Here is a 25,728-nt window from a genome sequence, read left to right as displayed (position 1 = left end):
GCCTGCCTGCCTGCCTGCCTGCCATTTTACCATTTCGTATGTGTGCCAGTTTTTTATTTGGCATTTTTTGTTGTACGTTTTTTTTACGTAGCTGCTTCTGTTGCTAACTGTTCTGCTTGCTGAAGTGTGCAGCTAACAAAAGCATGATGTATTGTTGCCTGTCGTTGTTGTATTATGTAAATGATGCTGCGCTTGCGTTCAGTGTTAAATATGCAGCAGCAAACCCGTGAAATATTCATTTGTCTCGAGTCAGACAGCAACAACAATGGCAGAGGCAAAAGCACATAACTCGCTCAACAGCAACTAAAACACAAACAAAAAAACTACAGCAACAACTAAAGCACATACAAAAACTGACAACGACAACAACAACAACAAGTGCAGCTCCCTCAATTATTGCTGTCTACTTTGACTGCAGCATTCGTTCGGCAACTTTCTCCCTTGTGTTGTTCTTGCACACGTTCTCTTGTTGTCAATGTTGTTGTTGTTGCTGTTGAGGCTGCCATTTTGAGAGCGTGCGCTCTTTTGGCTCTTTGGCAACACAATTATGTAGCAACATTGTTGCTCTACATGTTGCTGTCTTTATTGCTCCATTCGCATGGAACTTTTCTGGCTTGTGCGAGAGTTGTTGTTGCTGTTGTCAGGTGCGTCGCGACAAGTGGGAAATGCTTATGCGTGCATTGCTCTCATTGCAACGACAAATATTTGCGCAACTTCCAACAGGCAATCTTCTCCCTGCCCAGTCTTGCACTTCTCCTCCTCGCCCCGCCCCAATCAGCAACGCTGTCAACATTCCTTGCAAGCCATTGTGTATGCTTTTGCCCCCGTTTACTTCTCTCTTTTTTTTGTTTTTTTTTCGGTCTCCCTTGTTTATTGTTTGCGCCCATTAATCAGCGCTCTAGTCGCAGTCAACGGCATTATTAAGTACGATACCATCCATATAACCTGTTGCTTCTGTTTTGTAAATTGTTTTCGGTTTTCTTTATTTTTTTTCGTTTTTCTTTCTTTTCGCTTCTCTATAGCCCATTTCGTGCATATCTTTCCGCTTCCGTTTAATACTTTACGAAAAATAATGCATTTATCGCATTTCTTTAAAGGCAACAACTTCCCTCACTTCCGCTGCGGTTTGCAACCAAAAATAACAACATGCAACATGAAATTCAATTTGCATTTTTTGGCCTTGGCTTTGCATGTGAATTAGCCACACAATATTTCTTCACAATGAACTTTCTCTTCGCCCCCTGCTCTTTAATTACTCTCGCCTCTGTTTCCTATCCAAATTGATTCTTTTTCTATCAGTTTGTAAATAGTATTTAATCTTGATAGGAAATCCCACGCGGTTAGGGTTTTGTTGTTGTTGTTTTTTTTAGTACTATAAAGGTCGGCACGTGCCTTTGTCACAATCTGTCTATATTATGCATTTATATTTATTTATTATACGTTAATATCAAAAGCGCATTTAATTGCATTTAATCCCATTAGCATGCAGCTGTTGTTATTGTTGCTATCTTATAGCATTGTGCTGTTATATTACAATAATTATTATGACAATATTGTTGTATAACTCTCAGCCTCAAAGCTTTTTCATTTAGTCGCAGTTGTATCACAATAATACTTACTTATTGCTGTAGTTTGCTATAACCGATAACTGGCAGAGAGCAACAATACGTTAGTATTTCTTCCCTTATTTGACCTGAATTGATAGCTATATAATATATATATATATAAAGAAACGTTAATTTGATATAATCTAAATAAATACTCTGTAAAGTGTGATTTATTCGCATAAATTGCAACCCAACAATTTGTATACGTCTATATAATTCATTAGCAATATAAATATAAATATAAAATATAAAAAAAGAAATTAATCATTTGACTAGCAAAATATTCTATGAATTCTGATTTATTTGCGTAGGCTTTATTTTCAGTATATTTTAATATATTTTTAAATTTACTATTTAAATGAATAATAGAAATGAGTGATTTAGAAGTCATTTTATTTAGTTACCAAGTGTATTTTTCATACACAATAATTTATTTGAATGAATAATGGATGGTGATTTAGAATCTTGTATTTTAATTGCTAAATATACTGTATTCTACTATATATACTGTACAATAGACCACACTATGTATTCTAGTATATACAATATATACTATACTATGTATATTCTACACACTATTTAAATTAAATAATGGAAATACATATGTGTGATTTAGGATATTTATATATAGTATAGTATTTATATATACTATAATTTATATACTACTATATGTACAATATACTATTAATTTCACTCTTTCAAATAAATAATGGAAATATATGTGTGATTTAGTATAGTTTTAATTTACATGTTTTAGATTTACTATTGTTCATTTTTTTCATTTTTATATTTCAAAGCTTGGCTTAGCTAAATTTACATTAACAATTTGCATAGTTGTTCTTATCATTACGTTAAATACTTATAGTCTAGCTCTACAACTAAAGCGACTTTTAGAAGCTTACATTTTCTAATTCATGATAATTTGAATTCCCTTTTTTCAAGCCAAAAAGCTGCAAAATTCAGGCGTTATTCAGTTAGTTCTCATTTACATGGCAAAAGTAACACTTGATTTTTGTAAATTAATTTACTGAAAGTTCTTTGTAATCTGCATTTTAAATGCTGGCCATAAATGTTGTTTTGTTGCGTTCGCCAGTTTTGTCATTTAATCTGCAGTTATTACCTGCGCACACATTTTGCAAATTGGCTGTAAATATTGGTGGCACAGTTGGTGTTGCGTCAGGATCAGGCTTTAAGCCTTGAGTCCTTGCTGCGCCACGTGAAACGCTGGTCTGGCCCCAAGGCCTCTGTGTGCTTCGCCTTCTTTGTCAGGCTGTGTGTTACGTGCAACACCCACACACAGCAGAAGCAGAGGCAGAGGCAGCAGCGGAGGCAACTGCAGACCTTACCCTGCCATCTAGCATGTCATTGGAGGTGTTCCGCCTTTACAGTTGGTTGCCCCCTCAGTTTTTGGTTTATGCAACAAGCGGCTTCGTTTTGTTTGCCAAACTGCGTCACGTTGCAACGTTTGACGTTGGCTGCTGCAGCAACTACGACTGTGGCTGAGATTTGCGTAAGCGAATTCGTTTTATTGTGCAACGTAACAATAAATATGGAAATTAATGTCAAACCGTTAGAGTTGCACACGCTGCTGAGGGAGAGCGGGGTGTGGCAAGGCAAGAGTCGTAACTTGTTGCCGCAGTTATGAAGTGCAACGCTTTTATTTCTTTTTTTTTTTGTGTTACCACAACTATTGTTGCAAGCTGGCCTTTGCCATGTGAAACGACCACGTGAACGAGCTTTTGCGCCGTCGTTAAGTCCTTGCCATTGGCGTTGTCCTTGGCTTGCCTGCCTGCTCCTCGGCAGCCTGCAAGTTAACGTACTTAGACGTCCATGAATATAAAATACCCTAAGCTCATTAAAAATGCTCCAATGAAGGGGGATTTGTTTGCAACAGTCAAGAAAGTTTGGTTCAGTAGTTGTTTGAATGTTTTATCTGCCGGCGTTCTGTCTGTCCATAGATATAAACTTCTATATCTCAGTGAATATTAAAGCTATTCCTTCAAAATGTAGAAAGTTGATTACTTTTACCTCATATCACACAAAGTTAATAGTAAATTGTGGAAGTCAAATCTCATTTGGCCGAAAATTAATTGAAAACAACTTGCAAGAAAAGTTGATCAAATATTTCGGTATATTTTTGTAGAAAAATTTTATATTTCAACTTCATTAGAATGCTACTCGTTCTAACATAAATGTAAACCAGCTGAAAACTTTAGCAGAGTTGGGTTCTCTACAGACTACTATATTGATAAATAAATTGAAAACTGCCAACAATTATGACAACGAAAGCTAATATATATAAACAATATTTTATATTATGAACTTAACCGTCGATTGCTAAATGTAGCGCACTTCAAATTATATTTTTATAATTTCTGTATAGCAGATCCTTTTTCTGAGTGCATAAAATACTTTATTTGTTAATTACAAAATTGAGAAGAATTGCGCTATCTAACAGTTGCAGTCGGCTAAATCCTGTAAAAATTTCATAACGATTTTACTAAAATATCTCAGATTATTCAACAAAAATGAATGCAAGCATTAAATGCTTTGCCTCTTACAGGGTATCAAGCAGTTCATCACCCTTAGCTAGAACAACTTAACATGTTTCTTTGAATGTGACTCAATTGCCAACAGCTTTGTCCGACGTTTGACCTTCCCTGAGCTCTTCCCTGCCCACTCTCCCCCGGTCGTCACTTGCTTCTTGTTTTGTTGAAGTTACCTTTCAATTTCGTTTTTTAGCGTTTCGATGTTTTGTGGCATTTGCTCATCGGGTTTTGCATAATTTATTGCATTTAGTTTTCATTCGCTCTGCCATAAATTTCGACTCACATCCAAACTCCTCCTGAAACTATATCTTACCTCTTTTCATTCGTATTCGTAGTTTAAGTGCTTTGGCGTCGCGTGTGTCCTTAATTTTAGTTTTGATTACAACTGACCAGCGTTTTGTTCGGCACGCTTTATGTGTGTGTGTGCCTGCCACCGGGCATCGGCGGTCGGTCAGGTTTGCTTGCCACACGATAACGACCTTCAATGCCCCACCTCCATTCACATCGTTGCCATATAATTTCCGAGTAAGCGCGTGGGTTTGGCTGCCTTTTTATTATTATTTTTTCCGTGTTTTTCTCTGTTTCCCTCTGTGTTGTCGTCCTGTGCGCTATTTTTATTATATCTTTTTCGCATTTCGTATTGAATGTCCTCTGTGACGCAAATTAATTAAATTATGTAATGCGGCAGGGTGAAAGGAAGGTGAAAAGGTAGCTACTTAACCAGTTCTAAATTTAGCTGTCAAAGCACAAATTGATGCATATGAAAGGCCATTGACAGACGCACTTCATTAGGAGTATTGTTCTGATTGAAAGGTTTCCATTTCCCAATTCATCTTCAACCCGGAGTGAGTTGAAACGTGAACGCAGGCTCATTCCTCGAGGGCTGATTGTATGTCGCTTTTATGATTAAGAAATGTGCGTTTCTTGGAATTCCTGCGCAGAGGGAAAGACTTGCACTTTATTTATTAATTATCATTCCAGACATTGTGATAGGAAAATGTATTTTGAAAGTTTACTTTTACGTGGGGGAATTCGAAGCTTAAATTACTCTGATTAAATAAGTAATAAGTACAGAATTCGGCACATGCTGCATCAGATGACAGTTCAAGTTATCTTGTTAATTAATGAAATTGACTTACGTGTTTAAGTGTTGTTGGAGATGTTAATAAACTAAGTTATTAAGATAATATTAACGAGTGAGAAAGCTACAGTCGAGTGAAAACAAAACACCAAGTTACCAAGTTAGTATACCAAAAATACTAAAATATACTGAAAGCTCTATCTAGTATACCAATATACTATTACTACTAGTAGTACTACTACCGAAGTTATAGATTACTACTATTATTATAGACCATTACTACAGAGCAGTATTATTGCTTAAAAATGTCAAATAAATATACCGTAAAAATACTAAAAAATACTGAAACTTCTATTTAGTACATATATACTACTAATACTACTACAGATCAGTATTATTGCGTAAAAATGACAAATAAATATACCAAAAAATACTGTAATATACTGAACGTTCTATTTCGTATATCGATATACTGCTACTACAACTACTCTGCGGTATTATCATGAAAACATGCCAAATAACTAATAATATATTAAAATATACTGAAAGCTATATTTCATATATATGTTGATATACATTCAAAATATACCAAATAACTCTAAATATACTAGACTTTCAAACAAAGCAATTAAATCCCATACGATTTATTTCTTGAACAACTTATGAGATTCGCAGAAGGTCACCTTCCTTCCGCCTGTTACAAACATTTCCTGTCGGTACAAAGTTATAAAACATTTCCATCCTTCGCTTTCCGGGTATGCAAAATAGAATATAGCTAAAATGTGACTATTGCTATAATTGTTGAATGTTTCTACACTGAACAAAGTTGGCGTCTCAAACATTCAATATTATATTTATTTATCAATTCACTACGATTCAAACCGAATGCATTCAAGATGATTGCTCTTGGATATCGGCAACAATATGCCATCATTTGCATAGGTAAATATACTAAGTATCTATGTGTAGATATGTACTATATGTAGATACACTCGCTACTACGACGCTTCCTCATTGAAATTGCTTTGTTATTATTCTTATTTGTTATTGTTATTATTATGATTGTGAGTTGTCAAGCGGTCGACTGTTTGAATTGGCCAAATGCGCGTTGCTGCAATATGATTTTTCGCGTTTTTCTCTTTGTCAGGGCGTTGACAAGACAACGCATCACACACAGATACAAATGTATCTGTAGCCGTATCTATAGATATAGCTACGTCTATAGCTGCTTTTGGAATGAGACAATGTCCGATTGCATTCGAACTGTCGGTTCAGTAGCACAGCAAACGTTGGGGGAAAATTGCCTGAAGCAGCGACAGGAAAATTTTTCACAAAACAAAAAAAGAAAACTTTAAAATAAATTTAATTTAATAATGATATCCTTAGTGATAAGACGCTTATTGAAGCGAGGTAGCCAAGAGCTTAACTATTACAATGAAATGGTAATTAATTGAAATTCTCTTTTTATGTGTTTTTTCTAGATTGCGATTGCGGCTGCGTGGACTCGTACAACGGCGGCAGCGTTGAAATTGGTCACGGCCAGGCGGCACAGGAGGCGGCAGCCCAGAACGTAGTCAAAACGGCGCACGCAAAGGTCGCCACATCCGGGGGGCATGCAAATACGCAGCCCCCCAGTAAACGTTCCAGCAGCGGCGCCGATGGCGACTATCAACTGGTCCAACACGAGGTGCTCTACTCGCTCTCCGCCGAATATGAGGTGAGTTTTGTGATTTCTTCTGCTCACTTAATACTTTAAACTAATTGAATACTCTTGCTTCAATAGGTGCTGGAATTTCTGGGACGCGGCACTTTTGGCCAGGTGGTGAAATGTTGGAAACGCGGCACCTCCGAAATCGTTGCCATCAAGATTCTCAAGAATCATCCATCGTATGCGCGACAGGGACAAATTGAGGTATCAATTTTGTCGCGGCTCAGTCAGGAGAATGCCGATGAGTTTAATTTTGTGCGTGCATTCGAGTGCTTTCAGCACAAGAATCACACCTGCCTGGTCTTTGAGATGCTCGAGCAGAATCTCTACGATTTTCTCAAGCAAAACAAATTCTCGCCGCTGCCGCTCAAGTATATTCGACCCATTTTAGAGCAGGTAAGTAATAAAAAGTAGAATAATTCTTTTAGAATTTTAAAATAATTTTATACTCATTTATTTTAGGTGCTGACTGCCCTGTTGAAGCTTAAGCAACTGGGACTGATTCACGCCGATTTGAAGCCGGAGAACATTATGCTGGTTGATCCAGTGCGTCAGCCGTATCGCGTTAAGGTCATCGACTTTGGCAGCGCCTCGCATGTCAGCAAAACTGTTTGCAACACGTATCTGCAATCACGCTACTATCGCGCCCCCGAAATCATCTTGGGTCTGCCCTTCTGCGAGGCCATCGATATGTGGTCCCTCGGCTGCGTCGTCGCCGAACTTTTCCTTGGCTGGCCCTTGTATCCGGGCAGCTCAGAGTTCGATCAGATACGCTACATATCGCAAACGCAAGGTTTGCCCACGGAGCACATGTTGAACAGCGCATCGAAGACGTCGAAGTTCTTTTATCGCGACGTCGACTCGACGTATCCCTTTTGGCGTCTGAAGACCACCGAGGAGCATGAGGCAGAGACGAATACGAAGAGCAAAGAGGCACGCAAATACATTTTCAATTGTCTCGACGACATTGGCCAGGTGAATGTGCCCACCGATCTGGAGGGTGGCCAACTGCTTGCCGAGAAAACGGATCGACGCGAATTCATTGATCTGCTCAAGCGCATGTTGACCATCGATCAGGAACGTCGTCTGACGCCGACGGAGGCGTTGAATCACAGCTTCACGAGGCTCACCCATCTGGTTGATTACGTTTACTGCAACAATGTGAAGGCCTCTGTCCAGATGATGGAGGTGTGTCGCGGCGATTTCCACACGTAAGTAGCAACATATTATATAGGAATTCTCTTGATTCTTAAGCAGCATTATTAGAGGAGTTCAAATGAACCTGAATATAATCCTTTTGGCATAGCAAAATCATTATATTATATTAAATGGCAAATGATACTAGGAAAGCTTTATACAAAGTTAACAATGTTAAGTTATAGATGCCAAACTTTTGTCTTAGTTTGTTGTATATATTTTATTTATGTTTCTATTCAAATTTTGTAAAACCATTTAATTGTGACCGTCAGCTTCTACGTAATAGTATGTAAAATGTGATATTAATTATATACAGTTCAATTGAATTTGTCTAAGGTAAAAACAATGGACTAAAAATGATTATATTATATATTATGCTTTATTTGTAATACTCTTTTTGTTATTTTTAAATTGTATTATGAAGCTTGAAGCTACTTTAAATATTTTAACAATACTTATAATTTCAAGCAATTTAACTTTTTAAATAATCTGTAATATTTATGCTATTAAAACTGTTTGGGTTTAAGACTTGCTACTGACTTGTCTGACCCTAAACTAAATATGAAAGATATTAATGAAATATAATGTGAAAACAAAACTTAATAGATGATATGTTTACTGTAATAATAATAATAAAAATTGTATATATTCTATGTAAACAAGTTTCTAAATATGAAGTTAAAGTCTCTTAATATATGTAATGTATTTCTTCTGTTAATATTTTAACAAGTATCTATAGTAAAAAGGAACCTTGACTATTTAAAAGTCTCATTATAAAATGTTCTAAATGTTCTGATTGAAAGTCTCTTAATATAATGCTGTATAGGAATTGAATTGAATTACTTCCCATAAAATTTTCGATAATTTTTCCTTACAAATTTATTAATTATGCCTCTCCCTTTGTAGAGTGCAACCCGCTCCCACGCTGGTGACCAACTTTGTGCCGAGCAGCACCGACAACATGACCTTCACCATTAACAACCAGCTGACCAGTCAAGTGCAACGTTTGGTACGCGATGGGCGACCAACTCTGGCCTACGAGGGACTCTATCAGATCTACGGTGGACGCAATGTGGCACGGCAGTATCCTCAAGCACGCACCGATACTTTCCAGCATCAGCTGGTGTCCAATATACTGTGTCCGCCATCGTACCAAGCGATGCCCAGTCCCACCAAGCATGTGGTCGTGGGCAGTGCCACAATGCAGCCGCCGTTGCAAGTGCCGCCGCAGCAATACGTGAATGTGCCGGTGCCCGTGTCCATGGTGGAGCCGAGCTCCGGGCAGCGCATGCTGCTCACGAATCGAGTGCAGGCAAGCGGCGTGGCATGGCCGCAAACTGGACGCCAGATGGCATTGGTGCCGTCGTGGCCGCAAAATGCGCCAGCGCATTCATTGATCGTGGACTCGACGCCGCTGTTCAACGTGGAGGAAATCTATCCGAAGCATCATCTCAACTTGCCACGCAACGATCTCAAAAAGGAGTCGCCGGCGCATCACCTAGCGTGAGTATCATAAGAGTTACCCATAGGATATTATTACTTTCTCAGGTATAGAGAATAGAACTACAGTATTTTTTTTTATGGTTGCGATCAGATCAAAATTTGTAGAAGGTTTTTGAGAAACACATATTGTAAAATCAGGTCATATTGGCTTTGGCCAGATAGTCATTCTGGTATATTTTGGAATGTCGATATTTGTGGTATATTTTAGTATTAAAATATACCGAATTAATATACCACGATTTAATATATTTTAAGAAGCCTGTTAGCCTTTTATTAAAAATGGGTAGCAGGTATCTCACAGTCGAGCACACTCAAATGGAGCTCTCTAACATGTTTATTCCTGGTTGTGACCACATAAAGATTGAATAAGTTATTAAAGAAATGCTTTTGAATGAAAAAGGCTTGTCTGACATTGTATATTTTGTACTAAATGCTATATTTCAAATTTCACACAATAGCGATATATCGTTTGGATAACAACTTGGTATATTTTGTACTAAATGGTATATTTTGAATGTAGTGCCATACCAATAAATAGATCATATAGTCTTCGGTATATTTTAGTACTTTTTGCGGTATATTTTCGGAATATTTTAAAGAAATGGTTTTCCTTTAAAATAGGTAGGGTGTATCAATAGTCGATATTCTGTAGATTTTAGTATTTTGCGGTATATTGTTGGTATATTTTTAAAATATGGCTTTATTAAAAATAGGCAGTGGGTATCTCAGAGTTTTCAAACTTGTTTAATATTTTATTAAATGATTTCATTAACTTTACAGCAAAGGCAACTCTTATCGCGTGCCGCGTCACGAGAAGAAGGAGCATCAGCAGCTGTCGCCAGTGAAGAAGCGCGTCAAGGAGAGCTCGCCGCCGCATCAGCAGCGCTATCAGCGTGCCACACACGTCTCGCCGCAGTATCATGCGCATCACAATTGCAACTATGGCGGCGGCTATGGCGCTGGCGCTGCCGGCGCCGTTGTGGCAAGTTCCGCCAGCTCAGCGAGCAGTAAGTGACAAGCATTTCCAACTTAAATGAATACCATATTAATTCACTATCTTTTCGTAGATATTGTCAACTCGAGCAGCTCGTCGAGCTCGCATCATAATCACGCACCTGTGGCACATGCTCCACATGGCAGCAGCAGCGGCAGCAGCGCCTACAATGCCGCCGGTCATCACATTGTGGTGAATCAGTGCAGCGGCGGCTCCGCTGTGGGTTCCGCTGGCTATGCCCCACCTTTGCATGCCCATCAGCCGCACGTGAAGCAACCAACGATCACCATACATGACACGCCCTCGCCGACAGCGGTTGTGGGCGATGTCATTACCATTTCGGACAGCGAGGATGAGGGTGGCGATGTGCCCACCAGTGCTGCAGTGCAGCCAATAAAGCAGCGTGCGCATGCACAGTCCCAAACGAGCAGCAGCCTCATGCAGCAACAACAACAGCAGCAGCAGCAACAACATCAACAGCATTCGAGCAGCAATTGTCGCAACAGCGCGCAGCCATTGCAACATGTGCAACATCAGCAGCAGCAGCAGGCGGTTAATTATGGTAATGCTCACAGTTCCACAGCAACAACAACCACGACAAGCACCACAGCAACAAGCACAGGCAGCAGCTCCAATGCCAACAGCAGCAGCAATAATAATCGCAGCAAATGTAGCAATAATCTTAATAATAACAATAACAGTAATAATCAGCAGCTGGTCGGCAGCGGAGCTGGTCATCATAGCCATCATAGTCACCATAGTCACCACCACAACCACCACCACCACCACAACCACCACCAAAACCATCAGCAGCAACAGCTGCAGCAGCAGCAGCACGGCAGCAATGGCAACAGTAGCAATAATAGCAGTAGCAATAACAGTAGCAGTAACATTAACAGTAACGTTAACAGTAACATTAACAGTAGCAGTCAGCAGTTGCCACCGCCGCCGTCGCTTTCGTTGCCCAGTAGCAGTAACAGTAGCAATAATCATCATCATCATCATCACCAACAACAACAGCAACAACAACAGCAGCAGCAACATCAACTGTCGTCGTCGTCTTCATCGTCGTCGTCGTCAGCAGCAACTGCTACGTCGTTGTCGCTGGGCGGAAGCGGAAGTGGAAATGGAAATGGCAATGGATTTGCTGTTGCTGCTGTGCTCGACTCTCAGCAGCAGCAGCAGCAACAACTACATCAGCAACAACAACAGCAGCAGCATTGCTATCAGCAGCCCAGTTCCCACAACAGCAACAACAACAGTCATCACACCACTTCCAATTCTGCTTCCACTTCCAACCAACCAACATCACATCATAACCATAATAACCATCATCATAGTCTCACTGCCCCCGCCCCCGTCTCCGCCTCCGTTTCCGCCTCCACCTTATCCTTGACCAGCACCACAAGCACACAATACGGCACCAACACTGCCAATCTTTCCCTCTCCCAGCATTCCCAGCTAACTGGCCCCGTCTCAGTTCCCGCCCCCGCCCCTGTTGCCCCTGCCCCTCTCACTGTCCCTGGCCCAGCTCAGTCTCAGTCGCATCTCAGTCGTCATAAGCCAACGCAGCACGTCCATCTAGTAATTCCATGCGTTACCGTAGGTGATCACGATCCGGAGGATGCACGTCGACGTCATCATGCCGCCAACGCCACAACAGTTGCCGCCAGCAGTCCCAAGCATCAGCAACAGCAGCAACATCATCATCATCAACATCATCAGCAGCAGCAGCAGCCACAGCAAGTGCAACCAGCGCAGCAGACACCGCACTATCAACCGCAGCAACCACAGCAGCAGCAACCACAACAACAGCAGCAATTGCAACAGCAGCCGAGCATCAAGTATGAGCCAGGACAATCGCAAAAGAAGCGCATACTGGCCATGGCCCAAAACGAGTGCAACTATCAGCCGCAGCCACAGCAAGTGCAACAGCAGCAGGTGCCACAGCAACAGGCGCCGCCTCCATCGCAGCCACAGCCGGTGGCCAGCTTGCCGCATATACCAACCAAGCAGGAGCCCGCCGAATTCTATCCGGAGTACTCCCAGCAGCAGCCACCGCCACCGCAGCAGCAACAGCTCGACACCAAGCGCAGCAGCTGGGCAGCCAGCTCGAGTGGCGGCTCTGCAGCCATGCCCCTGGCGCATCCTAAGCGTGAGGCACCTTCGGTTGCCCCGGTGAGCTATGTGGCACCAACTGTGGCTCCGCCTTTGGCGCACTCCAAGAGCAGCTCGAGTTCGTCGTCGTCGATCAGCGCTTTGGCTGCTGCCGCCGTGGCTGCCAGCGTTGGTCCGCCGTCGTGGGGCGCTCCTCAAGTGTATCGCCAGCCATCGCAACCGCCGCCGGCTAGCGTGGCGGCACCGTCACAGGCGCCGGCAGCTGCACCGCCGCCGCATCATCATCACAGCAGCCACAGTCACCATCATCATCATCAGGCGGGTACGCCGCTGGGCGGCTCACCGTCATCGACAGCCGCTGCGGCGATGCTGCAGCCGGATATCTACGCACAGGGCGACATGTATCGACGTCCCACCGTCTATGTGTCCCAGGCCGCGCCCACTTACGCCTATGCGAATCGAGCGGTCGTTGCACCGCCGCCAGCACACAATAGCTCCAGTCGACAGGTGAGCGATGAAATTATTACTGAATTATAGATACATTTGATTTTATAATATCATACTACGTGCAGCTTAGAAGTTTCATATATTAAAATACCAATATTAAAGTTATATTTGCTCAAGTTCGATAAATAAAATATTACTAGTTAATATTCAGTTTTATGTTTGATTTATGTAATTTTCAGCATATTCTCTCAATTAGATAAGTTATCTTTATTCAAGAACTAATATAATGGGAGACTATGTTTTTACATTTAGAGTTCTATTGTATATAACTTCCGTCAGTATGCATATTTCAATCTATAATACTATATCAATATAGAAGTTATATTTATTCAAGTTTAATGAATAAAATATTGCCAGTTAATATACATATGTATATTTAGTATTATGTTTGATTTATGTAATTCTCATTATATTCTCTTTATTAGAGAAGTTATCTTTGTCCAAGAACTATATCATGGGAGACAATGTTTTTATATTTTGAGCTTTATTAAAGTAGCTTCCGTCTGTCTGCATCTTTGAATCTATATTAATATCTAAATATAGGCGTTATATTTATTCAAGTTTGATGAATAAAATATTACTTGTTAATAGTTGTATATTCAGTTTTATGTTTGGTAGTTTTTTTTTATATACAAACTTATCATAATCTCAAGCACCAATGATGTAACAATGCAGATCAATAGATAATAATTAATTTAGATTCTTATGTATAGCATGCCTTCATCCGCATATTTCAATGTATGCTAATCCTTGAGTAAAGAAGTAACGAAACTCAAAACATAATTCACTTTGAATAGTGTTGAACCTCAGAAGAATAATGTATTTATATAACTCTACTACTTTTCGGAGCTTTAATTTCAATGATTACGAATTACGATTACGTTGACTATTCTGCAATACTTTAACAGATTAATAATGAAACAAAGAACAATAATGTAAAGGATATATATGGGAAAATGTACTTTCAATAGCGATTATTTGTTTTAACCATTTGCATTTTACTACTAAATTTATGAAAATATAGAACGTTGTTAATATACCATTATTATAATAATATAATTGATAACGTATACGTAACGTATTTACTAGGCTTTTGTAATTTTAATAAATTTTGTTTATAATCATGATTAAATATATAAATACAGTAATATATTATCTAACTTTTGAATGCAGGAGTGTTCTTAGTATAATAATATTATTGATAGAAAAGTAGTTTTTATTTATATTTATATTCATTCTATTTTTCTATTTATATTTCTAATGTGATTTATTTGTGTCTGCCTTGCAGGTTATACCATCGCATCCTTTGCCGGCTCACATCCAGATACCGACGCAATACAGCCAGTTTGGACCGTTGAGTCCCGCCCAGGTAGCTGCCAGCAAGCATGCGGCGCACTTTGCGCCAACTAATATATGGTATGGTGCTGAGTAGCTTGCAGGGTGAACGGGTTGACGAGAGGATGCCAGACAGACACAGAGAGAGAAAGAGGGAGAGGCCAGAGCGAGGCAACAGCGACCACTATTGAACACAACAACAACAAGAACAACAACAACGACCGACCACACACCAACAACCAACCATCTTTCTCAACACTAGAACTCCATTGATTGATTGATTGATTGATTGACGCTCGAGTGAGTCGCAAATGCCAGAGATTGATGGCCAATTAAGGCTTAATTCAGTTTTTGCCTTTACTTTCTTCGCCCCCTGCTGCTCGAATCAATCGATTTTGCTAATCAAGTTTATCTTTTTTTTCCGATGTTCTCTTTAGATCTTTTATGGCCTCGGCTGACGGTGGCGACGACGACAATCCCAACACAACGGAGCAGGAACAGTTGCAACAGCTGCAGTTAACGCAGTGTTGGTGGTTTATGATACTCATGCAACAGAGCATCATACACAGCAACAATAACAATAGTAGTGGAAGCAGCAGCAACAACATGTTGCTGGAAGCAGCCGCTGCACGAACAACATCAACTTCCGGCAGCAGCAGCAATCGCAGTCAAAGTCAAAGTCGTCGCAAACGTTAGGCAACAAAACTCTTCTCGCAACCCGCTTGCTAGCGAAAGTTTATCTTTTTTTTTTTTAATTTCGTCAATCCACAACAAGATTGTCGATTATATTCGATAATTCGATGCATCGAATTACACAAATTGTAAACAAACATTTTTAATTAATTTAAATTTCAAGCATTTTGTACACGCAGTTTGGAGTGTAAAGTGCATAAACAACAAAAACAACAACAACAACACACACACATATGTAATTACTACATACAAATATAAGCAACAACAACAACAACAACACACATACTCGGACCCTGCAACAAGCAAAGGGAAACTCAGAAGAACACTTTCTATACACATTACTCGTATGGATTTTCGAAAATAACAAAAAAAAAAACCTAAAGCGTTTCATTATGTGTGTTGTATATTTTTTATTAGAACTTCTAAGTACATGCATACTTATAGATTAAACGGATATATATATAGAGATATATATGATTACAATATAGAGTACTACAAGCCTACATATTAATGTACAACCTAATCCTAATACAACTACAACTACAACTAATCTAATACTACACATAAATAATGCAACAAATTATATGATTAATGCAACATGTTTCTGTACAAAAAACACAACAAGAAGTAATGCAAACAGTAACATCAACAAAACAAAAACACCAACAAATACTTAGTGCAAAAAGCATAGAACTTTTTTTAGACTCTTTTTAGCAAGTACCTCATAAAAAAACAAAACAAAACGAAAAAGAAAAAAAATCGAAAACACGAAGCAGCAACAACAAAAGAAGAAAACAAACAAATAATGTTATGCAAATTGCCTTTTACAACAAACAATATTGTATATTAAAGAATAAATAATAAATAACTTAGTGAGATAATCAATGATATGATACCGCAAAAACCTTACTAGCAATCAAAGCATACATTACATAAATATATATATATTATATAAAGATAAACAATATTTGTAGCGATAAACCGTAGCGATATATCTGATAAACAACTGATAACTGAACATTGCGATATATTATAGCTAATAATACAATATACATAGATACTTGTTTTTTTTTTAACATACATATATATCAAAACCAGCCACACACACATACGCACTCTCATAGATCTGAACTCCTCCCCCACCCCCTCAAAAAACGCAATAGAAAAAACATGTAAGAATGAAAGAAAAATTAGATGCATTGTAATTTAGTAATAACTAACTATTAAAATAATTAATGATGGATTTTAAAATGTCAGGTCAAGCGAATTACTTAGAAAAACACATAAAACAATTCGATGTTAACTTAATCGTCGCTTTGTGGTTTAATTTCTGTATTTATATCCCTAACAGACTCTGCGTTTAAGTAAAAATGAAAAAAGGAAATCACAAGAATTATGAGAATGTTCACTAAAAAGTACAAAAATGGCAAGCAATCTAGCAAATAATTGAAAGAGTTATAGGCTTTTAAAAGTGTTTCTAATTTCTAATCAATAGTTTAATTTTCTCTGTATGTGTGTGCGTTTAAATTTGTTTTCGTCTGTTTTTTTTTTAAACACTTCTAAACGCAGAGATTTTATTTTATACTTTGTGTATATAGTGCATAAACCCTTGCTTATTACTATTATGATTATGATTACGATTATTATATATATATAGCGATATATGCTACACATACAATACATATTTAATGATATACTACTATCTACCTATATATATATCTATACATATTGCATAATGTTCTTGTTAATTAGGTTTCTTAATGTATTTTGTAGTTAGTCGTAAAACTTTGTCTCTAATTCTCCACATTTTTTTCCCCGTCATGTCAAGTCTTTGTAAACCTTTTTTTTTTGTTAGTGTTTAGAATTGTGTGCACTTCCTATTATGATGATACTAAAAAATCTAATCGAAAAACGAAAATCCCAAAAATACACACACACACACGTTTCAATGTACCAGTTTGTATGGTGAACAAAAGATCCGTTTTATTATTATTGTAATTAAATAATATATGTATAACGCATGAATATGAATATGATAATTAATCAGCTGTGCACGAAACAAGAAGAAATCTTATATATATATATACAACTATATTGCAAAAACAAAAGCAAAACAAAACAGATCTATTTGAAAGTCTAGCATATAATTATTGTGATGTAGTTTTTAAAAAATCGATGCAAATACAAATTGAAAGTGTCGGAATTTTTGTCCTTGTCGTAAATTAGCCAGTAACGAAATTAACAAAACAACAAAACGATAAAAAAAAACAAAACCAACAAATTACAAATTATAATTACAATTACAAACTAAAAATTAATTATATGTATAATGTGTAATCGATACCGCTTATAATGCGGCTCATATATATATGTAATTGTATATGTACTAAATATAAACAAACAAAAATTAATATATGTTAACTATTTAGTACACAAAACAAAATGACTAAACAAAAAACAAAAAGGCAAACCAACAATTTTATTTCATTTATTGTATACTTTTCTTTGAAATCGTTTCAATTTTTTTGAACCTTTTGTCGTAGAGAATAAATAACGAAAGCGTGTTTAATTAGCAGCTAACTAGGCAGTAAATAAGAAACGTTAGTGTTGTGACTATACGAATAATCGTACATACATACATATATATTACGCGATAACGATCTAGCTATAGATATGATATGGGTATATACACATAAATATATAGAATACCAATTTCTGTTTTAGCAGCTGTTAAGGTTAGTCCAAAAAAGCAGCTGCTACAAATTTTATTTGCTTGCTCTTTTGTTTAATTTCACGTCTTTTATAGTTTTTATTGTTGGTTCTTATAGGTGTGTGTTTTTTATAGAAATTTTATGGACCATTAACAACAACAACAACAAAATGAAATAAGGAAACTTTGAAGCGATAAAAACATATGTCGTAAATCTAAGCGTTTGATGTAAAAGCGAACTTGTCGTTTATTTGATTGTTTTCCTTTTATAAATATACACATAAAGTATACACTACTATTAATTAACTAAACTATATTATATATATATGATTAACTGATCAAGTTTAACGATAATAAACTTCAATTTCTACTCAATGTTTTAGAGAAGCAAACAAAAACGGAAAACAGAAAAAAAAACAAAAAATCGAGAACGCTTTAAATGTAACAAAAACGAAACGTTAATAGACTTAAACAAAAAGAAAGGAAGAAAAGAAAAAAATGGAAATAAATAACATTCACTAACTAAACTTAAATACACACATACAGACACAGACATATACATATACATGCATACATATATATCGTTTGTATTTAAGAGACAAAAATTACATTTTAAAGATCAACAATGTTTTAACTGTGTAGCCTTAAAATCAATTTACAAAAAAAGGAAAAAGAAAACTTATCTATGTATAATAATACCAACTATATAATCTATTATCGAAAACACTTAAAATCCAAAATGATATGGATATAGATCTGAGATTTGAGCAGATCAATCGTACAATATTTTGCAATGTATTAAATAGTTGATTTGCCTTTTACTTTTTAATTATTTTTTGACACTTGCAATTTTACTTTGTATTCTAAACACACACACAAAAACAGATGCACCTTTTTTTATATTGTATACCATATAAACATAGCCACAATACATGCATAACTTACTATTATCATAAACACAATTATTATATATTTACTTATGTCCTCAACAAAACCCAAAACCATAAATACATATATCTATTATTATCGAAAGCATAAATCTTTTGGTTTCTTTTTTTATCATTTATTTTCATTTTTGTCATAAAAGAAGCTAATCAAAAGTTTGAACAAAATCAACAAGAACAACAACAAGATGATGAAGAACAAATACAACAAATATATCCCACCAAATTAATTTTAAAACAAATAAATAGGGGCAAACAATTAAATAATAATATACTATTATATATATTTATCAGACGAATATTGTGCAATATTAGTGTATGAAATATGATTATTATTACTATGGATTTTCCCCCACTCAGTCTTTTCCTTTGACTTATCGAGGCTCTAGCTGCAGCTAAATACATACATTTAATTATTTAGTTAATGGTAAATCAGGTTTCTGTAGTTGCCAATAGATTGTTAATTGATCATTTCCAAAAAAGAAAGAAATCCCAGCACTCTCCAAAAACAAATCCGAGACGGATACAATCCTGAAAGTATGCTATGCTAAAATCAAATTTGGATCGATTATAATATAAGTTGTTTGACCAATTCAAAGACGAACAATTAATGAGCTTTTATAAATAATTTGTGTCGCTTTTGAATGTGTTTCATACGCAAGTTATGTGCATTTATCAAGCAATGAGATTAACCACAACAGCAACCAAAAACAACCAACAACAACAAGAACAACAAATACCAATAATAATTTATTAAGTAAATGCCACGTATAAGTAAAAAATAATTACGAGTAGTTAGTGTTTAAAAAACAACAACAAAAAACCAAAGTGAAACACAACACACAAAAAATATAAAAATTTCTGGATTCGTCGTATAATGAAATGCATGGATCGAAGCGATTATAAACAATTGACGCTGACAAACAAGATTGATAAGAACCCGTCCATAATTAGATTTTGTTCGTTTAACAACAACCACAAAACAAAAACAAAACAAAAAAATAAAATATATGAAATAAAGGGATAAACTGGAAATGTGAAATTCCAGAATTCGACGCAGCTCTGTAGACACTTAGATAATACTTAGTCGACGGGTAAATTGATTAGAATAAATTAAATATAATGGTTATACACATTAAAAAAACAAATATATACATACATACATATTATAGAAGCTCTCTCTCTTCGTGTTTCTTTTGACTTCAATTCCACTTAACTAGCTGAAAATAACAAAAAAGAAAAAACTTAAAATTGTGGTTCGGATTGATATTAGATGTTTTAAATAACTAACAACAAAATTAAGAATTCTAAGTACGATATATTTATACATATACACAAAGAAAGAAAGCAAAATACAAATACATATTGAACAAAAAACCAGAAGAAACAAAAAAAAGGTAAAATTTATAAACATAAATATATACACTATATTTTATTAAATACAAAATATTTCGAAAAGATTAAACATAACCAAAAGATAAAATGTTGATGTGTGAAATTTATAAGACTAGCATATTTCCTACCTAACAATATACGTTATAATGAGATATATATATACAAAAAACAAAATACAAAATATGATAACTAATATGATAAATAATGAGCAGCTAGAGCTGAAATCATACGCATTCTCACGATTATAAACTAAGATTAAAAACCGATATTGAATTTAAACAAAAGCGTCTAACAAATTGATCGTACCTTTTTGCTGATTTAAATGGAAAGATAATGTAACACACATACACTTAGATATATGTATGTGTTCGTAATTCAAACAATATGTATTACACACATATATATTTACGAGTCATAGTCAAGTAACAAACAAACAAAATGCAAATAGATGATGGCACTTTAATGGGATTTGCTTTTTATATTCGAATGTGTATGTGTGTGTGCGTGTGTGTGAGTGCGTATGTATTTTATATAGTATTAGTGTCGTCTTGCGCAGTTACAACTAAACGAAAACAAATTGAAATGAATTTAAATATTGTATTTTTATATGCGAACTCAAATCGATTACAATAGCCAATAGATCGTAGTTAAGGAAAGGAACTCCTCCTTATATAGCAGGCATTATATTATTATGATAATTATATATGTTTAATCGAGGAATCTTAAGAAAATAATACCAAAGACAGATAATCAAAGCGCGCACATAAGTATTTAGTGTTAGGATATTGGATAACAGATAACGGATAACGATCTTTCTTTGGGCACCAAGTCATATATATGTATTGAATACCTACCACATCATAGAATACCTTTATCATCATCCATATTGTGTGTACTATCTATACGGATCTGTGTATCTCTCTTTTTAGCATAAGATACAAGATGTTAATCCTAAAATGGAACGAGTTTCGAGAGTTAGAATTTAGCTTTTAGCTGCTTGGGTTAGACAACGAATTACCGGGCAAAGATCGGGGCGAAAAAACGATTGAACTTGTACATTCCCTTGAGCCTCAACCCCTCCGCCTAATTAATAAATAATTTCGATCACCAACGATGCTGATTGGCGATCCTTAAAGATACTTATGTGTAGACTTAGTTGTTGGATCGTCATCAGCAAAAAAAACCCCTTAAAACATACATATGAAATGAAGCGATTTTTTGTGCCGTGTTATACCTAATCACACACTAAACAAACTTAACTAACGTAAATGATTAACAAATTAACATTTTTTTGTATCTATCAATGTGTACTGAATGTTTTTACTTGGTGTCCTTTTTAATGCGAGCAAAAAGCGAGAGAGTCTTAATCTAATCTAAAGAAAAAACGATTAACGAAATACTTATATATATCAAAAACCAAGCACACCGATACATTTAGCATTGTACATGATATGGATATGGAATATGAATATGAATAAGTAAAATGTATGATTATGTATGTACTACTAACCAAAGAGTTATACCTAAACTTATCCAGATAATATGCGTACCTTTTTAAGCAACTAATTCAATGTTAAAACAAAAATACAATTGTGAAATCTTTGATAGCAAAACGAAATGATAATTAATTAAATACAATATATAGAGAGTACTTACGATTACGATTACGATTATACGAATTGGGAGTACACCGTCTCAAGACCAAACAAATTGTAACACAATGAGCCGCAAAATATTTGTATTAATGAATGTATTCCCCCCAAAAACCCTTTAACTGTTCCCATACCCCAACCTGAACCCCGAATACAGACCTATAACAATCGAGTTCCGATTTCAAAGCTAACGTTAACGATAATCTAATGGTAAAAAAGGTAAAAAACTAAATGGTAAACCTTAAACGCGTTTAGATAATTGATAATATGATTAAGAACTTTTGACTTTTATGGCTGTTTAGAGATTTTATAATACATATACTAATTATATATATATATATACGAATACAAACATTTTTCGTAAATTCTTTATTTACATTCATACTCACTCACACACACATTCTCATACTCATATTCTCATCTTTGACACAGAAAAATACGTTTTTTGTGCTCCATAATTCGATTTGAAGACACAGATCGAATCTTTACGGTGCAGTCCTCAAAAACTCACATCAAATCTTACACTATATGTAACTGCTTTTCGGCAAATACAAAAACTCTGGCATGATAAACCCTCCGCTCCAATACGATCCTTCTCTATGGCAGATCGAGAGCGTTTTTTTGTAGCGATTAGAGAACAAAAATTCAAAAAGATAAAAAAGAAAACAAACGAAAATTGTGAAATTTAGTGTCTTTACACTTTAAAGAGTATATACAAAAGAAAAAGAGAATAAAATGGAAAACTTAACTAAGTATAATTGAATGTAGATGGCGCAAAATGCCGATATTCGTATAAGCATAACTAACACACTCACACACACACACATACGTACACATAGTAAAGTGAAACAAGTACATATACACTCACAATTACACCAATTCGAATGCGCGAATAAATGAATCAAAGAAGAAGACGCATACAAAATTTAATGATACTCGTACATATGCCTAAAAGGATAAACGTGTAGTAATCTACGACAACAACAACAAAAACAACCACAAAAAAAAACAAAAACATTACAAAATAAATGTCTATATATTATGTATATGGAAAATATAAAAATACAAAACCAAAACATATAAAACAAACTAAAAAAAAAAAAAAAAATACAAAAAAAAAAAACAGAAATATAAAAACAAAATTATAAAAGCATAAACGAAATGTCGTTTTTATTTAAGGGGGTTTAAAGCAATTAAAAACTTCATTGAATACAAAATTATAAGAGCATAAGCGAAATGTCATTTATATTTTAGGGGGTTTGAAGATGAAGGATTCGTAGAATATTATAGATTGAAAACTTTAATTTTGCTAGTTAAGGAGCAGCGAAATGTAGAGTATACGGAAATTCGGTCTGTCAAACTTAAACTGATAAACTAAGCGATAAAAGAAACCAGGTAGAATATGTATGAAATATTTTCATACCCTTGCATTTTTGTAGCATACTTTTCAGAGTTCCAATAAATTTTTGGGTAATTTGCTGAATAAATATAAATATTATAAAGCTCGATACGATTGCCATCGGTAACACAAAATTGGTAATAAAATATAATAAATTAAAAGAAAATGCATTGCAAATATATATTCATATATTTCACAAAAATTTTAGTTTTTTTTAAAACTTCTCTCTTTATATTTTTATAGCATATTTTTCAGGGCAGATGTAGGAATTTTTACTTGATTGGGATGTAATATCATTAAAAGAAAACTGGTTTAGTAAAATAAAATAATTGAAAATAATTAAAATGCAAATAAGTATGAATAAATTCAATAGACTTTGTAGATTATGTTAAATGCTTCCCTTTTTAATTTTCTTTACATTTCATGAGCTTCAATAAATCCATTTATTTGTATTAGAGCACAGTTTCTCAAAGGAAATATTTAAATGACTAAAAAATGTTGTTTTAACATACACAAACGAGGGAACAATACAAATTTAATATAAGTAGACGCTGTGAGTTCAATCTGTTTAGCTATAAATCATTTTTATTTCCATAGCTCTCAAGCCCGTAAAGAAAGTAAGCAAAGTATTTAGAAATTTTGTGATAAACGTTTATTTGACCAAAAGGTAAGTGAAACAGATCGCTTGTAAAGTGTTCCAACTACAGTTTGATAAAGGACATTGGGTCGCCTTTGATCGAATGACTTTCCAGCAGTTATTTAAGTTGATCATGGGCCAATCACTCTCGGAACCAATCACCACAAAGGACACGGCACGTTGTGCCAATGCTTCCTTCCTCGTGGGCAGCAGCTGCATGCAAGGCTGGCGTGTTGAAATGGAGGATGCACACACTCACATACTCTCGTTGCCCGATGATCCACCAGCGGCATTCTTTGGCGTCTACGATGGCCATGGCGGTGCAGCTGTCTCGAAGTTTGCAGGCAAACATTTGCACAAGTTTATCACCAATCGACCAGAGTACTTTGGCAGCTCAATTGAGCTGGCCATGAAGAGGGCTTTTCTCGACTTTGATCGCGAGATGCTGCACAACGGCAGCTGGGGCGAACAGATGGCAGGATCTACGGCCAACGTGGTGTTGATCAAAGACAGGCGACTCTATTGCGCCAATGCTGGAGACTCGCGAGCTATTGCCAGCGTGGGTGGCATGATGCGTCAACTGTCTGTGGATCACAAGCCTGGCAATGAGTCGGAGATCAAGCGTATTGTGGCAGGAGGTGGACGTGTGGAGAACAATCGAGTCAATGGCAATTTGGCCTTGTCGCGTGCTTTGGGGGATTTCATGTACAAGCGCAATACCAGCATGAAGCCAGAGGAGCAAATTGTCACAGCCGATCCGGATGTGTTGTGCTGTGACATCGGCGAGGATTGGGAGTTCGTTGTCCTCGCCTGCGATGGCATCTGGGATGTGATGAGCAGTCCTCAGGTGGCGGATTTTGTACGCGAACGCATCGCTGGGGGCATGCAACCGGATCTCATCTGTGAGCAGCTCATGGACTTTTGCCTCGCACCCACTGCCTACAATTATGGCCTGGGAGGTGATAATATGACCGTCATCTTGGTCTGCTTCTTGCATGGAAAATCCTATGACGATTTGATACAGCGTTTGGGTGGTCCAAAGATTGCAAATTTTGAGACTCCCGTCGGTGATATTGGGCCTGATCTCAAGGTTTGTAATTACATCAATTATTGATAGAATCATTCTTTAAAGTTTTGTTGTTACAGAAAAAACCACTAAACACTCCCAATGTCAGCAAAAGCAATATGAAGCATGCTTGATTTTGATGTCTGTTCCATTTTGTTTATATGTTTCTTAATTTTTTGGCATATTTTCTATTCATTGTCGTACATTCATATACTTTAACAATCTTATTTGGACAAATTTTAGCGCTGTAAGTATTCCAAATTTTTTAGTCAGACATGAAGTTTATTGACTTCAAATACATGGGAAATATACGTGTTGAATAGATCATTTAAATGTAATATCTGTTTTTTATATGAAATGAATTTTAAAATGTAATTAAAAGTGCTTTCAAATTTGCTTTTGAATTTATTAAGATTCAAACAATTGTTTTCCAATCTTAGCGAAAGTAAAATATATATATAATCATATCAAAAACGTTTTTCGGTTTCTTGAATTGATCTCTTAAATATGATATATGCGTGAATTGTCACCTTTGACACTAGTTAAGTGAAAATAAACATATACTAAAAATTTCTTTAGTATTTCAATCAGAAATTTTCAAGAAACAAGAAAAAATTCCTAAAATTAATATTA

The 25,728-nt window shown here is 36.0% G+C and overlaps 2 protein-coding genes across 6 annotated transcripts in view; both read left to right on the top strand.

Annotated features, from left to right (window-relative positions):
* Positions 1 to 17,547, top strand: part of LOC117572020 (homeodomain-interacting protein kinase 2) — a 50,982-nt gene extending 33,435 nt beyond the window's left edge. Inside the window, exons 1-10 of one of the 3 annotated variants that reach the window (XM_034254569.2) lie at positions 6,064 to 6,179; positions 6,719 to 6,954; positions 7,021 to 7,341; positions 7,408 to 8,156; positions 9,049 to 9,645; positions 10,426 to 10,652; positions 10,713 to 11,201; positions 12,246 to 13,264; positions 14,553 to 14,899; positions 15,037 to 17,547. In XM_034254569.2, the coding sequence (XP_034110460.1) occupies positions 6,134 to 6,179; positions 6,719 to 6,954; positions 7,021 to 7,341; positions 7,408 to 8,156; positions 9,049 to 9,645; positions 10,426 to 10,652; positions 10,713 to 11,201; positions 12,246 to 13,264; positions 14,553 to 14,696 (3,828 nt within the window). In that variant the 5' untranslated portion in view covers positions 6,064 to 6,133 and the 3' untranslated portion in view covers positions 14,697 to 14,899; positions 15,037 to 17,547. Of the gene's footprint in view, positions 1 to 6,063; positions 6,180 to 6,561; positions 6,648 to 6,718; positions 6,955 to 7,020; positions 7,342 to 7,407; positions 8,157 to 9,048; positions 9,646 to 10,425; positions 10,653 to 10,712; positions 11,202 to 12,245; positions 13,265 to 14,552; positions 14,900 to 15,036 lie in introns of those variants that run through there. The other 2 variants (XM_052003507.1, XM_034254568.2) reach the window with 2 other exon arrangements.
* Positions 17,548 to 23,920: 6,373 nt separating this feature from the next.
* LOC117570039 (probable protein phosphatase 2C T23F11.1) lies at positions 23,921 to 25,410 on the top strand. Of its 3 annotated transcripts, none has more exons than XM_034251465.2 (3): positions 23,921 to 24,059; positions 24,148 to 25,119; positions 25,176 to 25,410. In XM_034251465.2, the coding sequence occupies exons 2-3, from the start codon at positions 24,163 to 24,165 to the stop codon at positions 25,227 to 25,229; spliced, it is 1,011 nt and encodes a 336-aa protein (XP_034107356.1). In that variant the 5' UTR covers positions 23,921 to 24,059; positions 24,148 to 24,162; the 3' UTR covers positions 25,230 to 25,410. The 3 variants fall into 3 exon arrangements, with proteins under 3 accessions (XP_034107356.1, XP_034107354.1, XP_034107355.1); XM_034251463.2 differs by having other exon boundaries at positions 23,932 to 24,059; positions 24,110 to 25,119; positions 25,176 to 25,409; XM_034251464.2 differs by having other exon boundaries at positions 23,939 to 24,059; positions 24,145 to 25,119.
* The last annotated feature ends 318 nt before the right edge of the window (positions 25,411 to 25,728 follow it).

Source organism: Drosophila albomicans, chromosome 3, assembly GCF_009650485.2.
Source record: "Drosophila albomicans strain 15112-1751.03 chromosome 3, ASM965048v2, whole genome shotgun sequence".
Classification (NCBI taxonomy): domain Eukaryota; kingdom Metazoa; phylum Arthropoda; class Insecta; order Diptera; family Drosophilidae; genus Drosophila; species Drosophila albomicans.
This window is presented reverse-complemented; position numbering and strand designations above follow the sequence as displayed.

Excerpts from the sequence above, each read along its gene's own strand:
- LOC117570039 (XM_034251463.2), top strand. The coding sequence starts at position 24,133 with ATGACTTTCCAGCAGTTATTTAAGTTGATCATGGGCCAATCACTCTCG. Across the intron at positions 25,120-25,175 it reads ATATTGGGCCTGATCTCAAG|AAAAAACCACTAAACACTCC; the intron begins GTTTGTAATTAC and ends TTGTTGTTACAG.